The sequence below is a fragment of the Phlebotomus papatasi genome, unplaced genomic scaffold, assembly GCF_024763615.1.
Source record: "Phlebotomus papatasi isolate M1 unplaced genomic scaffold, Ppap_2.1 HiC_scaffold_56, whole genome shotgun sequence".
NCBI lineage: Eukaryota > Metazoa > Arthropoda > Insecta > Diptera > Psychodidae > Phlebotomus > Phlebotomus papatasi.
Window position 1 is genome coordinate 1 of NW_026604757.1, and position 16,619 is coordinate 16,619.

Genomic DNA, 16,619 nt, shown 5'->3' on the forward strand with positions numbered 1-16,619 from the left:
ATTCCGCAATGGAAATCAATTAGTAGGAGCATTTCAAGTATTCTTTGTGAATTTCATCCAGAAATATTGAGAATTACGGTTTTTAGGGCAGATTTTCGATTTTTTGAAAAAACTGTAAGGGGTTAGCCTATCGATTTTTTTGGTCAAAAAATTTTTTGTCGAGATTTTGCAAATTCCGCAATGAAATCAATTAGTAGGAGCATTTCAAGTATTCTTTGTGAATTTCATCCAGAAATATTGAGAATTACGGTTTTTAGGGCGGATTTTCGATTTTTTGAAAAAACTGTAAGGGGTTAGCCTATCGATTTTTTTGGTCAAAAAATTTTTTGTCGAGATTTTGCAAATTCCGCAATGGAAATCAATTAGTAGGACCATTTCAAGTATTCTTTGTGAATTTCATCCAGAAATATTGAGAATTACGGTTTTTAGGGCAGATTTTCGATTTTTTGAAAAAACTGTAAGGGGTTAGCCTATCGATTTTTTTGGTCAAAAAATTTTTTGTCGAGATTTTGCAAATTCCGCAATGGAAATCAATTAGTAGGACCATTTCAAGTATTCTTTGTGAATTTCATCCAGAAATATTGAGAATTACGGTTTTTAGGGCAGATTTTCGATTTTTTGAAAAAACTGTAAGGGGTTAGCCTATCGATTTTTTTGGTCAAAAAATTTTTTGTCGAGATTTTGCAAATTCCGCAATGGAAATCAATTAGTAGGACCATTTCAAGTATTCTTTGTGAATTTCATCCAGAAATATTGAGAATTACGGTTTTTAGGGCAGATTTTCGATTTTTTGAAAAAACTGTAAGGGGTTAGCCTATCGATTTTTTTGGTCAAAAAATTTTTTGTCGAGATTTTGCAAATTCCGCAATGGAAATCAATTAGTAGGAGCATTTCAAGTATTCTTTGTGAATTTCATCCAGAAATATTGAGAATTACGGTTTTTAGGGCGGATTTTCGATTTTTTGGAAAAACTGTAAGGGGTTAGCCTATCGATTTTTTTGGTCAAAAAATTTTTTGTCGAGATTTTGCAAATTCCGCAATGGAAATCAATTAGTAGGAGCATTTCAAGTATTCTTTGTGAATTTCATCCAGAAATATTGAGAATTACGGTTTTTAGGGCAGATTTTCGATTTTTTGAAAAAACTGTAAGGGGTTAGCCTATCGATTTTTTTGGTCAAAAAATTTTTTGTCGAGATTTTGCAAATTCCGCAATGAATATCAATTAGTAGGAGCATTTCAAGTATTCTTTGTGAATTTCATCCAGAAATATTGAGAATTACGGTTTTTAGGGCAGATTTTCGATTTTTTGAAAAAACTGTAAGGGGTTAGCCTATCGATTTTTTTGGTCAAAAAATTTTTTGTCGAGATTTTGCAAATTCCGCAATGGAAATCAATTAGTAGGACCATTTCAAGTATTCTTTGTGAATTTCATCCAGAAATATTGAGAATTACGGTTTTTAGGGCAGATTTTCGATTTTTTGAAAAAACTGTAAGGGGTTAGCCTATCGATTTTTTTGGTCAAAAAATTTTTTGTCGAGATTTTGCAAATTCCGCAATGGAAATCAATTAGTAGGACCATTTCAAGTATTCTTTGTGAATTTCATCCAGAAATATTGAGAATTACGGTTTTTAGGGCAGATTTTCGATTTTTTGAAAAAACTGTAAGGGGTTAGCCTATCGATTTTTTTGGTCAAAAAATTTTTTGTCGAGATTTTGCAAATTCCGCAATGAATATCAATTAGTAGGAGCATTTCAAGTATTCTTTGTGAATTTCATCCAGAAATATTGAGAATTACGGTTTTTAGGGCAGATTTTCGATTTTTTGAAAAAACTGTAAGGGGTTAGCCTATCGATTTTTTTGGTCAAAAAATTTTTTGTCGAGATTTTGCAAATTCCGCAATGGAAATCAATTAGTAGGACCATTTCAAGTATTCTTTGTGAATTTCATCCAGAAATATTGAGAATTACGGTTTTTAGGGCAGATTTTCGATTTTTTGAAAAAACTGTAAGGGGTTAGCCTATCGATTTTTTTGGTCAAAAAATTTTTTGTCGAGATTTTGCAAATTCCGCAATGGAAATCAATTAGTAGGACCATTTCAAGTATTCTTTGTGAATTTCATCCAGAAATATTGAGAATTACGGTTTTTAGGGCAGATTTTCGATTTTTTGAAAAAACTGTAAGGGGTTAGCCTATCGATTTTTTTGGTCAAAAAATTTTTTGTCGAGATTTTGCAAATTCCGCAATGGAAATCAATTAGTAGGACCATTTCAAGTATTCTTTGTGAATTTCATCCAGAAATATTGAGAATTACGGTTTTTAGGGCGGATTTTCGATTTTTTGAAAAAACTGTAAGGGGTTAGCCTATCGATTTTTTTGGTCAAAAAATTTTTTGTCGAGATTTTGCAAATTCCGCAATGGAAATCAATTAGTAGGAGCATTTCAAGTATTCTTTGTGAATTTCATCCAGAAATATTGAGAATTACGGTTTTTAGGGCAGATTTTCGATTTTTTGAAAAAACTGTAAGGGGTTAGCCTATCGATTTTTTTGGTCAAAAAATTTTTTGTCGAGATTTTGCAAATTCCGCAATGGAAATTAATTAGTAGTACCATTTCAAGTATTCTTTGTGAATTTCATCCAGAAATATTGAGAATTACGGTTTTTAGGGCAGATTTTCGATTTTTTGAAAAAACTGTAAGGGGTTAGCCTATCGATTTTTTTGGTCAAAAAATTTTTTGTCGAGATTTTGCAAATTCCGCAATGGAAATCAATTAGTAGGACCATTTCAAGTATTCTTTGTGAATTTCATCCAGAAATATTGAGAATTACGGTTTTTAGGGCAGATTTTCGATTTTTTGAAAAAACTGTAAGGGGTTAGCCTATCGATTTTTTTGGTCAAAAAATTTTTTGTCGAGATTTTGCAAATTCCGCAATGGAAATCAATTAGTAGGACCATTTCAAGTATTCTTTGTGAATTTCATCCAGAAATATTGAGAATTACGGTTTCTAGGGCAGATTTTCGATTTTTTGAAAAAAACTGTAAGGGGTTAGCCTATCGATTTTTTTGGTCAAAAAATTTTTTGTCGAGATTTTGCAAATTCCGCAATGGAAATCAATTAGTAGGAGCGTATTTTTGTGAAATCCAGAACGGTTTTTAGGGCGGATTTTCGATTTTTTGAAAAAACTGTAAGGGTTAGCCTATCGATTTTTTTGGTCAAAAAATTTTTTGTCGAGATTTTGCAAATTCCGCAATGGAAATCAATTAGTAGGACCATTTCAAGTATTCTTTGTGAATTTCATCCAGAAATATTGAGAATTACGGTTTTTAGGGCAGGATTTTTTGAAAAAACTGTAAGGGGTTAGCCTATCGATTTTTTTGAAAAAACGAGATTTTGCAAATAATGGGTAGTTAGCTTTGTGAATTTCTCCAGAAATTTTGAGAATTACGAGGGCGGATTTTTTTTTTGAAAAAACTGTAAGGGGTTAGCATCGATTTTTTTGGTCAAAAAATTTTTTGTCGAGATTTTGCAAATTCCGCAATGGAAATCAATTAGTAGGACCATTTCAAGTATTCTTTGTGAATTTCATCCAGAAATATTGAGAATTACGGTTTTTAGGGCAGATTTTCGATTTTTTGAAAAAACTGTAAGGGGTTAGCCTATCGATTTTTTTGGTCAAAAAATTTTTTGTCGAGATTTTGCAAATTCCGCAATGGAAATCAATTAGTAGGAGCATTTCAAGTATTCTTTGTGAATTTCATCCAGAAATATTGAGAATTACGGTTTTTAGGGCAGATTTTCGATTTTTTGAAAAAACTGTAAGGGGTTAGCCTATCGATTTTTTTGGTCAAAAAATTTTTTGTCGAGATTTTGCAAATTCCGCAATGGAAATCAATTAGTAGGACCATTTCAAGTATTCTTTGTGAATTTCATCCAGAAATATTGAGAATTACGGTTTTTAGGGCAGATTTTCGATTTTTTGAAAAAACTGTAAGGGGTTAGCCTATCGATTTTTTTGGTCAAAAAATTTTTTGTCGAGATTTTGCAAATTCCGCAATGGAAATCAATTAGTAGGACCATTTCAAGTATTCTTTGTGAATTTCATCCAGAAATATTGAGAATTACGGTTTTTAGGGCAGATTTTCGATTTTTTGAAAAAACTGTAAGGGGTTAGCCTATCGATTTTTTTGGTCAAAAAATTTTTTGTCGAGATTTTGCAAATTCCGCAATGGAAATCAATTAGTAGGAGCATTTCAAGTATTCTTTGTGAATTTCATCCAGAAATATTGAGAATTACGGTTTTTAGGGCGGATTTTCGATTTTTTGAAAAAACTGTAAGGGGTTAGCCTATCGATTTTTTTGGTCAAAAAATTTTTTGTCGAGATTTTGCAAATTCCGCAATGGAAATCAATTAGTAGGAGCATTTCAAGTATTCTTTGTGAATTTCATCCAGAAATATTGAGAATTACGGTTTTTAGGGCAGATTTTCGATTTTTTGAAAAAACTGTAAGGGGTTAGCCTATCGATTTTTTTGGTCAAAAAATTTTTTGTCGAGATTTTGCAAATTCCGCAATGGAAATCAATTAGTAGGACCATTTCAAGTATTCTTTGTGAATTTCATCCAGAAATATTGAGAATTACGGTTTTTAGGGCGGATTTTCGATTTTTTGAAAAAACTGTAAGGGGTTAGCCTATCGATTTTTTTGGTCAAAAAATTTTTTGTCGAGATTTTGCAAATTCCGCAATGGAAATCAATTAGTAGGACCATTTCAAGTATTCTTTGTGAATTTCATCCAGAAATATTGAGAATTACGGTTTTTAGGGCAGATTTTCGATTTTCGATTTTTTGAAAAAACTTCCGCAATGGAAATCAATTAGTAGGACCATTTCAAGTATTCTTTGTGAATTTCATCCAGAAATATTGAGAATTACGGTTTTTAGGGCGGATTTTCGATTTTTTGAAAAAACTATCGATTTTTTTGGTCAAAAAATTTTTTGTCGAGATTTTGCAAATTCCGCAATGGAAATCAATTAGTAGGAGCATTTCAAGTATTCTTTGTGAATTTCATCCAGAAATATTGAGAATTACGGTTTTTAGGGCAGATTTTCGATTTTTTGAAAAAACTGTAAGGGGTTAGCCTATCGATTTTTTTGGTCAAAAAATTTTTTGTCGAGATTTTGCAAATTCCGCAATGGAAATCAATTAGTAGGAGCATTTCAAGTATTCTTTGTGAATTTCATCCAGAAATATTGAGAATTACGGTTTTTAGGGCGGATTTTCGATTTTTTGAAAAAACTGTAAGGGGTTAGCCTATCGATTTTTTTGGTCAAAAAATTTTTTGTCGAGATTTTGCAAATTCCGCAATGGAAATCAATTAGTAGGACCATTTCAAGTATTCTTTGTGAATTTCATCCAGAAATATTGAGAATTACGGTTTTTAGGGCAGATTTTCGATTTTTTGAAAAAACTGTAAGGGGTTAGCCTATCGATTTTTTTGGTCAAAAAATTTTTTGTCGAGATTTTGCAAATTCCGCAATGGAAATCAATTAGTAGGACCATTTCAAGTATTCTTTGTGAATTTCATCCAGAAATATTGAGAATTACGGTTTTTAGGGCAGATTTTCGATTTTTTGAAAAAACTGTAAGGGGTTAGCCTATCGATTTTTTTGGTCAAAAAATTTTTTGTCGAGATTTTGCAAATTCCGCAATGGAAATCAATTAGTAGGACCATTTCAAGTATTCTTTGTGAATTTCATCCAGAAATATTGAGAATTACGGTTTTTAGGGCAGATTTTCGATTTTTTGAAAAAACTGTAAGGGGTTAGCCTATCGATTTTTTTGGTCAAAAAATTTTTTGTCGAGATTTTGCAAATTCCGCAATGGAAATCAATTAGTAGGAGCATTTCAAGTATTCTTTGTGAATTTCATCCAGAAATATTGAGAATTACGGTTTTTAGGGCGGATTTTCGATTTTTTGGAAAAACTGTAAGGGGTTAGCCTATCGATTTTTTTGGTCAAAAAATTTTTTGTCGAGATTTTGCAAATTCCGCAATGGAAATCAATTAGTAGGAGCATTTCAAGTATTCTTTGTGAATTTCATCCAGAAATATTGAGAATTACGGTTTTTAGGGCAGATTTTCGATTTTTTGAAAAAACTGTAAGGGGTTAGCCTATCGATTTTTTTGGTCAAAAAATTTTTTGTCGAGATTTTGCAAATTCCGCAATGGAAATCAATTAGTAGGACCATTTCAAGTATTCTTTGTGAATTTCATGCAGAAATATTGAGAATTACGGTTTTTAGGGCGGATTTTCGATTTTTTGAAAAAACTGTAAGGGGTTAGCCTATCGATTTTTTTGGTCAAAAAATTTTTTGTCGAGATTTTGCAAATTCCGCAATGGAAATCAATTAGTAGGACCATTTCAAGTATTCTTTGTGAATTTCATCCAGAAATATTGAGAATTACGGTTTTTAGGGCAGATTTTCGATTTTTTGAAAAAACTGTAAGGGGTTAGCCTATCGATTTTTTTGGTCAAAAAATTTTTTGTCGAGATTTTGTCGAGATTTAGTAGCAAAGTTCCGCAATGGAAATCAATTAGTAGGACCATTTCAAGTATTCTTTGTGAATTTCATCCAGAAATATTGAGAATTACGGTTTTTAGGGCAGATTTTCGATTTTTTGAAAAAACTGTAAGGGGTTAGCCTATCGATTTTTTTGGTCAAAAATTTTTTTGTCGAGATTTTGCAAATTCCGCAATGAATATCAATTAGTAGGAGCATTTCAAGTATTCTTTGTGAATTTCATCCAGAAATATTGAGAATTACGGTTTTTAGGGCAGATTTTCGATTTTTTGAAAAAACTGTAAGGGGTTAGCCTATCGATTTTTTTGGTCAAAAATTTTTTTGTCGAGATTTTGCAAATTCCGCAATGGAAATCAATTAGTAGGACCATTTCAAGTATTCTTTGTGAATTTCATCCAGAAATATTGAGAATTACGGTTTTTAGGGCAGATTTTCGATTTTTTGAAAAAACTGTAAGGGGTTAGCCTATCGATTTTTTTGGTCAAAAAATTTTTTGTCGAGATTTTGCAAATTCCGCAATGAATATCAATTAGTAGGAGCATTTCAAGTATTCTTTGTGAATTTCATCCAGAAATATTGAGAATTACGGTTTTTAGGGCAGATTTTCGATTTTTTGAAAAAACTGTAAGGGGTTAGCCTATCGATTTTTTTGGTCAAAAAATTTTTTGTCGAGATTTTGCAAATTCCGCAATGGAAATCAATTAGTAGGACCATTTCAAGTATTCTTTGTGAATTTCATCCAGAAATATTGAGAATTACGGTTTTTAGGGCGGATTTTCGATTTTTTGAAAAAACTGTAAGGGGTTAGCCTATCGATTTTTTTGGTCAAAAAATTTTTTGTCGAGATTTTGCAAATTCCGCAATGGAAATCAATTAGTAGGAGCATTTCAAGTATTCTTTGTGAATTTCATCCAGAAATATTGAGAATTACGGTTTTTAGGGCAGATTTTCGATTTTTTGAAAAAACTGTAAGGGGTTAGCCTATCGATTTTTTTGGTCAAAAAATTTTTTGTCGAGATTTTGCAAATTCCGCAATGGAAATTAATTAGTAGTACCATTTCAAGTATTCTTTGTGAATTTCATCCAGAAATATTGAGAATTACGGTTTTTAGGGCAGATTTTCGATTTTTTGAAAAAACTGTAAGGGGTTAGCCTATCGATTTTTTTGGTCAAAAAATTTTTTGTCGAGATTTTGCAAATTCCGCAATGGAAATCAATTAGTAGGACCATTTCAAGTATTCTTTGTGAATTTCATCCAGAAATATTGAGAATTACGGTTTTTAGGGCAGATTTTCGATTTTTTGAAAAAACTGTAAGGGGTTAGCCTATCGATTTTTTTGGTCAAAAAATTTTTTGTCGAGATTTTGCAAATTCCGCAATGGAAATCAATTAGTAGGACCATTTCAAGTATTCTTTGTGAATTTCATCCAGAAATATTGAGAATTACGGTTTCTAGGGCAGATTTTCGATTTTTTGAAAAAAACTGTAAGGGGTTAGCCTATCGATTTTTTTGGTCAAAAAATTTTTTGTCGAGATTTTGCAAATTCCGCAATGGAAATCAATTAGTAGGACCATTTCAAGTATTCTTTGTGAATTTCATCCAGAAATATTGAGAATTACGGTTTTTAGGGCAGATTTTCGATTTTTTGAAAAAACTGTAAGGGGTTAGCCTATCGATTTTTTTGGTCAAAAAATTTTTTGTCGAGATTTTGCAAATTCCGCAATGGAAATCAATTAGTAGGAGCATTTCAAGTATTCTTTGTGAATTTCATCCAGAAATATTGAGAATTACGGTTTTTAGGGCAGATTTTCGATTTTTTGAAAAAACTGTAAGGGGTTAGCCTATCGATTTTTTTGGTCAAAAAATTTTTTGTCGAGATTTTGCAAATTCCGCAATGGAAATCAATTAGTAGGACCATTTCAAGTATTCTTTGTGAATTTCATCCAGAAATATTGAGAATTACGGTTTTTAGGGCAGATTTTCGATTTTTTGAAAAAACTGTAAGGGGTTAGCCTATCGATTTTTTTGGTCAAAAAATTTTTTGTCGAGATTTTGCAAATTCCGCAATGGAAATCAATTAGTAGGACCATTTCAAGTATTCTTTGTGAATTTCATCCAGAAATATTGAGAATTACGGTTTTTAGGGCAGATTTTCGATTTTTTGAAAAAACTGTAAGGGGTTAGCCTATCGATTTTTTTGGTCAAAAAATTTTTTGTCGAGATTTTGCAAATTCCGCAATGGAAATCAATTAGTAGGACCATTTCAAGTATTCTTTGTGAATTTCATCCAGAAATATTGAGAATTACGGTTTTTAGGGCGGATTTTCGATTTTTTGAAAAAACTGTAAGGGGTTAGCCTATCGATTTTTTTGGTCAAAAAATTTTTTGTCGAGATTTTGCAAATTCCGCAATGGAAATCAATTAGTAGGACCATTTCAAGTATTCTTTGTGAATTTCATCCAGAAATATTGAGAATTACGGTTTTTAGGGCAGATTTTCGATTTTTTGAAAAAACTGTAAGGGGTTAGCCTATCGATTTTTTTGGTCAAAAAATTTTTTGTCGAGATTTTGCAAATTCCGCAATGGAAATCAATTAGTAGGACCATTTCAAGTATTCTTTGTGAATTTCATCCAGAAATATTGAGAATTACGGTTTTTAGGGCAGATTTTCGATTTTTTGAAAAAACTGTAAGGGGTTAGCCTATCGATTTTTTTGGTCAAAAATTTTTTTGTCGAGATTTTGCAAATTCCGCAATGAATATCAATTAGTAGGAGCATTTCAAGTATTCTTTGTGAATTTCATCCAGAAATATTGAGAATTACGGTTTTTAGGGCAGATTTTCGATTTTTTGAAAAAACTGTAAGGGGTTAGCCTATCGATTTTTTTGGTCAAAAATTTTTTTGTCGAGATTTTGCAAATTCCGCAATGGAAATCAATTAGTAGGACCATTTCAAGTATTCTTTGTGAATTTCATCCAGAAATATTGAGAATTACGGTTTTTAGGGCAGATTTTCGATTTTTTGAAAAAACTGTAAGGGGTTAGCCTATCGATTTTTTTGGTCAAAAAATTTTTTGTCGAGATTTTGCAAATTCCGCAATGAATATCAATTAGTAGGAGCATTTCAAGTATTCTTTGTGAATTTCATCCAGAAATATTGAGAATTACGGTTTTTAGGGCAGATTTTCGATTTTTTGAAAAAACTGTAAGGGGTTAGCCTATCGATTTTTTTGGTCAAAAAATTTTTTGTCGAGATTTTGCAAATTCCGCAATGGAAATCAATTAGTAGGACCATTTCAAGTATTCTTTGTGAATTTCATCCAGAAATATTGAGAATTACGGTTTTTAGGGCGGATTTTCGATTTTTTGAAAAAACTGTAAGGGGTTAGCCTATCGATTTTTTTGGTCAAAAAATTTTTTGTCGAGATTTTGCAAATTCCGCAATGGAAATCAATTAGTAGGAGCATTTCAAGTATTCTTTGTGAATTTCATCCAGAAATATTGAGAATTACGGTTTTTAGGGCAGATTTTCGATTTTTTGAAAAAACTGTAAGGGGTTAGCCTATCGATTTTTTTGGTCAAAAAATTTTTTGTCGAGATTTTGCAAATTCCGCAATGGAAATTAATTAGTAGTACCATTTCAAGTATTCTTTGTGAATTTCATCCAGAAATATTGAGAATTACGGTTTTTAGGGCAGATTTTCGATTTTTTGAAAAAACTGTAAGGGGTTAGCCTATCGATTTTTTTGGTCAAAAAATTTTTTGTCGAGATTTTGCAAATTCCGCAATGGAAATCAATTAGTAGGACCATTTCAAGTATTCTTTGTGAATTTCATCCAGAAATATTGAGAATTACGGTTTTTAGGGCAGATTTTCGATTTTTTGAAAAAACTGTAAGGGGTTAGCCTATCGATTTTTTTGGTCAAAAAATTTTTTGTCGAGATTTTGCAAATTCCGCAATGGAAATCAATTAGTAGGACCATTTCAAGTATTCTTTGTGAATTTCATCCAGAAATATTGAGAATTACGGTTTCTAGGGCAGATTTTCGATTTTTTGAAAAAAACTGTAAGGGGTTAGCCTATCGATTTTTTTGGTCAAAAAATTTTTTGTCGAGATTTTGCAAATTCCGCAATGGAAATCAATTAGTAGGACCATTTCAAGTATTCTTTGTGAATTTCATCCAGAAATATTGAGAATTACGGTTTTTAGGGCAGATTTTCGATTTTTTGAAAAAACTGTAAGGGGTTAGCCTATCGATTTTTTTGGTCAAAAAATTTTTTGTCGAGATTTTGCAAATTCCGCAATGGAAATCAATTAGTAGGACCATTTCAAGTATTCTTTGTGAATTTCATCCAGAAATATTGAGAATTACGGTTTTTAGGGCAGATTTTCGATTTTTTGAAAAAACTGTAAGGGGTTAGCCTATCGATTTTTTTGGTCAAAAAATTTTTTGTCGAGATTTTGCAAATTCCGCAATGGAAATCAATTAGTAGGACCATTTCAAGTATTCTTTGTGAATTTCATCCAGAAATATTGAGAATTACGGTTTCTAGGGCAGATTTTCGATTTTTTGAAAAAAACTGTAAGGGGTTAGCCTATCGATTTTTTTGGTCAAAAAATTTTTTGTCGAGATTTTGCAAATTCCGCAATGGAAATCAATTAGTAGGACCATTTCAAGTATTCTTTGTGAATTTCATCCAGAAATATTGAGAATTACGGTTTCTAGGGCAGATTTTCGATTTTTTGAAAAAAACTGTAAGGGGTTAGCCTATCGATTTTTTTGGTCAAAAAATTTTTTGTCGAGATTTTGCAAATTCCGCAATGGAAATCAATTAGTAGGACCATTTCAAGTATTCTTTGTGAATTTCATCCAGAAATATTGAGAATTACGGTTTCTAGGGCAGATTTTCGATTTTTTGAAAAAAACTGTAAGGGGTTAGCCTATCGATTTTTTTGGTCAAAAAATTTTTTGTCGAGATTTTGCAAATTCCGCAATGGAAATCAATTAGTAGGACCATTTCAAGTATTCTTTGTGAATTTCATCCAGAAATATTGAGAATTACGGTTTTTAGGGCAGATTTTCGATTTTTTGAAAAAACTGTAAGTTCTTTCTCATATTTTTGAATGGCTGCCTGAGCTTCTACATGTACATTAAAATTATTTTGGGACATCTAGACGATCTTCTTCAATTTTGTAAAAGACAAACCGCCGCGTAATTTGAATTTCAATCCTTCTATTCAAAATTCATATAGTCAACACATAAACCTCTTAATTTTACTTAAGAGATTTTAAAAGATAAATTTTCACCATTTTCCTGCTATTTTTCTTCACTTTATTAACTTTTTTTTTTTATTATACAATTGAATCTTATGTACCGTAAGGAATTGTTCAGAGAATAATTTATATTACCACTAAATTTACTAAATACAAATTATGCTCAATTTTGCTGCTCTACATCCCAATATTAATCTATTGCAGTGTCCTACAATTTTACCCGCAAATTAATTAAAATTATTTACATGGGTTATGATTGTTTATCATCTCTCGATCTTTGGGAATTACAAAAAAAATAATTGGCTGATTGTTTCCCAATTTAGACAATTGCTAAAAATCACGACAAGAGGAAAATGCCCCAAACGAGGAAAAACGAGCTGGGGATGAAGCTTGATATTGTGCAGGAATGCGAAAAATGCTGCAAATTCCAGTCGGAATTGCGAAATGTTGAACTGTTGGCAAATGATGCACTGATGTGATTTGGTTGGTGATAGGCCAGCAAATCAACGGGTTTTGATTTATCTAAAAAAAGGTAAGAAAAAAAACTTTCAAATACAAATTTTCAAAATGGGACTTTCAAGAGAATCTTACGATGAACAGAAATTGTTTCTTCAGATTCTCCAAGAGAATTCTTCGCTATGCATTTGTAGATGCCAAAATCTGTGGCTTTCACAGGTCGAATTACGAGTTTCATCACGACTTTGAAGACATTTTCCAGCATCAACTGTTCGTAACTTCCGCCTGAAAAGCAAAATTAACAAGCATTTAAGTCAAAAATTCTCAAATTTTTATTATCAATTGATTTTAATTAACGAACTAAAGGGTAGAGTTTGTTAGAATGTTCTTTGCGTGGAACTTAAATAATTTTCGAAAATATAAGGGAACCTGGGCAAAATGTAACAAAAGATATTTTTCACGAGCACTGAGAAGACTTGAGAAGTTTCTAACCAGTGCATTCTTAAAGCAAATTAACTATAAATTTTCAAATGTTCTCTTCAAGCCATTTTCTAAGTTTTCATTTTGAAGACTTTATCAAAAATTCTATAGCTGGATGGAACAGTTTGTGGCATTTTTAGCAGACGTAGAAGTAGGTATATTGGTCACTAAAAATTAGGACACACCCCTTTAAAAACTTTAAACTTAATGAAAAAATTAAATAGTTTTATAGAAATCTTAAGCATTTGTCTATTGTTAATATTATTACAATCTTTCAACAATAGGGAAATCCGGAAGTCGTCGGGAAGAGACAATCACTCAGGGAAACACATCAACTATATTCAGAGCTTTCGGCTCGGTCTCCAAGCCTTCATCGGTCAAGTCTTGCAATCTTTCTTTGAGACTCGTTCAGGGTTTTCGTCAGGATTATACCAGGGACAGCACTGCTAATAAAGAGAAATTCCTAGCAAGACCCAAGACGAAGAAGAAGATCCAAAAATTGTGCCAAATAATACAAAAATTTGTAAAATACAGTGTAATAAGAGTGCCCCCATTCCCTTTTATGCCCTGGTGTAATCCTGACCAAAACCCTGAACGAGTTTCAGAGAAAGATTGCAAGACTTGACCACTGATGAAGGCTTGGAGACCGAGCCGAAAGCTCTGCAGATAGTTGATGTGTTTCCCTGAGTGATTGTCTCTTCCCAACGACTTCCGGTTTTTCCTATTGTTGATTGCAATTAACGTCGGCTTATACTCACAATGAAGAGATTGATAGTTATTCTTTTCGTTATTACATAACTATGATTCTAAACTTCACAAAAAGTTCAGTAAAACCAATTTTTCTCATTTTCTTCTAGATCTGAAAAATGAGCGCTAAATGATTAGAGATATCTACTTGGAGTCCTCAGATGACTTCCTTATAAGTCAACCTTAGGATTATTATTATGTTCTTCATTTCCTCCCTACCCCTCCTTTTCACCGCTAAAATCGTTCTGTTTTTTGTGATTACAAGAAAACACGTCATACGGGATCATAGGGCTTAATAAAAAAAACTTAAGGCAAGAGAGAAAAGACAAGAGAACTTTCAATCGGTCAAAACGCTTAAAATCACGAAAAGAATATTATTTTGTCGAAAATTAATTACACGGTTAATATACGAATTTTATCATAATGTTGGTTTTCTTGAGTTAAAAACGTTACATTGATAACACCAAAACACTGATTTTAATTTCGAAAAAGTCAAACAAAATTATTAGTTCATTAATAACACTGTGCAACAATTTTGAACTTTTTTTTGTCCCTGGGTTCTCATGCTATTTTTTCTATTGCTAAGGTCAAATTATTTACGAAAATACTTATCATTTTGATTTCATTTGGATTTTGCGCCTGGAATCTAGGCAAAACCGTTTTTGCCGTTTTTTGATACTTGGGGGCCTATATCTCCGATTCTGATGAACTGATTAATTTCTTACTTTGAAACAATTTGTTGTCCATTACATGCCCGATAAATCCTCTGAACAGATGAAGTTCGTACAACTGACACCAGGGGCGCTGTAGTCTCATAAATGTCAGAAAACATGGGAAAATCGAACTTTTTAGCAACTTTGATCAAAAATATCTCGAAAACTAGGACTGTCCCTAACAATCTGTTTTGTGGGTTTGATAGAGAATTTAATCAGCTACATTTTCGTACATGTACAACTTTTCTCTCAGATTATTTTTTAACCTCGATATTGAGGTTCAAACGAAAAACGAGCACTCAGCCAGCTAAAGAAAAACTTAACTATTTCGTACATTTTGACTTTTTCTTTTCAAGTTTAGATAACCCAGAGTATTATTTTCACTTTTCTTACAATTGTAGGACTTTAATAATACTTATTGCATTATAAAATGTGTTTAGATATAATACAAGGTAATAACTCAAACAATATCTTCAGTAAGATTTCAGTGTTATTTCAATCTCAAAAGACTATTACAAAAAAGGCATATTAACTGCATATTGCAAAATTTTAAATATTTCAAAGAATATTTCTTGTTAAATTTACGTTTTAGAATCAATAAGTATCTATTTTACCTTTTACATACCAGTTACATATGTAAAACTTTGCAAAAAATCCTTTTTCTAAATTCATTTCTTTTTATAATTCTTTAAAAAATTTTCCTACATTTATCTACAATCCTACAATTTTAACCTCATAATTACGTGATTTTCGTCGAAATAAATCTAAAACTAGTTTTTGAACTTGTAATTGTTACTTTATGTATATCACATACGTTAAAGTTTTATACAAGTTTCCAAATAATAAAATAATATTTAAAAATTTAAAATGTCATATAAAAATCACCATAATATCGATATTTAAGTATTAAATAATATAATAAAAGCTTGTACTGCCTAATTGCGAGGAAAAAAACAATAACACTCGAAATTGTTAAGGTTTTATTTAGTTGGCTGAATGCTCATTTTTCGTTTGAACCTCAATATCGAGGTTAAAAAATAATCTGAGAGAAAAGTTGTACATGGACGAAAATGTAGCTGATTAAATTCTCTATCAAACCCACAAAACAGATTGTTAGGGACAGTCCTAGTTTTCGAGATATTTTTGATCAAAGTTGCTAAAAAGTTCGATTTTCCCATGTTTTCTGACATTTATGAGACTACAGCGCCCCTGGTGTCAGTTGTACGAACTTCATCTGTTCAGAGGATTTATCGGGCATGTAATGGACAACAAATTGTTTCAAAGTAAGAAATTAATCAGTTCATCAGAATCGGAGATATAGGCCCCCAAGTATCAAAAAACGGCAAAAACGGTTTTGCCTAGATTCCAGGCGCAAAATCCAAATGAAATCAAAATGATAAGTATTTTCGTAAATCATTTGACCCTAGCAATAGAAAAAATAGCATGAGAACCCAGGGACAAAATCATCGTTGCACAGTGTAATGGAAAAGTTGACTCTATCGGAGTCAATTTGGATCCAAGTTGACTCTCTCGGAGTCCGTAGAGTAAAACCAGTGATAAGCCTAGATCAGCTTATAGAGGTGTGATTCCTTCGTTGCAAATTCGGATTGTGGCAAACTTGAACGATATTTATACATAAATAATGCAAATTTCGTTTAAATTGTATGTAACTTATTATTGTTATTAATGAGGAAAATTGGAAGAGAAATGCATAAAAGCGTCTGAAAATCTTAAAAGTCGATTATCTCGGAAACTATGAGAGATAGAGGCCTCAAACATTACGCCCATTTAGAGCCCCTTTCAGGCTTGATATATCGTCGGTTGCGGCTACCTCTGTCGTATCTGCATTTCTTTTGTGTCAGCATTTCACGCAAGAGGGGACGTCTGTATTGTAGCTTGCTCCGAATGCAGATACAAAACAAATGCAGTGCAGATACGACAGAGGTAGCCGCAACCGACGATATGCAAAATTTGACTTGAAAATGAAAAAAATTGGATGAGAAATGCATAAAAGTGTCTCAATATCTTTAAAGTCGATTATCTCGGAAACTATGAGAGATAGAGGCCTCAACTTTACATTCATTGAGAACCTCTGTCAGCAACCCGAGAAAATCGCTCCCCGCGAAAATCCACGAAAAAATTCGTGCCCCGCGAAAATTCGCGAAAAAGTACGCGACACGCGGAACTCCGCGAAAAATTACGCGCCCCGCAAATATCCGCGAAAAAATTGGCGCCTTGCGAAAATCCGCGAAAAAATTAACACCCCGCGAAAATTCGCGAAAAAATACGCGATCCGCGAAAAATTTCACGCCCTGCGAAAATTCGCGAAAAATTACGCGACCCGCGAACCTCCGAAAAAAAATTACGCG

The 16,619-nt window shown here is 32.2% G+C and overlaps 1 protein-coding gene across 2 annotated transcripts in view; it reads right to left on the minus strand.

Annotated features, from left to right (window-relative positions):
• Positions 1 to 11,898: 11,898 nt before the first annotated feature.
• The window catches only part of LOC129809283 (neurotrimin-like), an 80,760-nt gene continuing 76,039 nt past the window's right edge, over positions 11,899 to 16,619 (minus strand). For both annotated transcript variants that reach the window (XM_055859116.1, XM_055859115.1), the window contains exons 7-8: positions 12,446 to 12,595; positions 11,899 to 12,376 (exon numbers count right to left, since the gene is read on the minus strand). In XM_055859116.1, the coding sequence (XP_055715091.1) occupies positions 12,192 to 12,376; positions 12,446 to 12,595 (335 nt within the window). In that variant the 3' untranslated portion in view covers positions 11,899 to 12,191. The remainder of the gene's footprint in view (positions 12,377 to 12,445; positions 12,596 to 16,619) is intronic.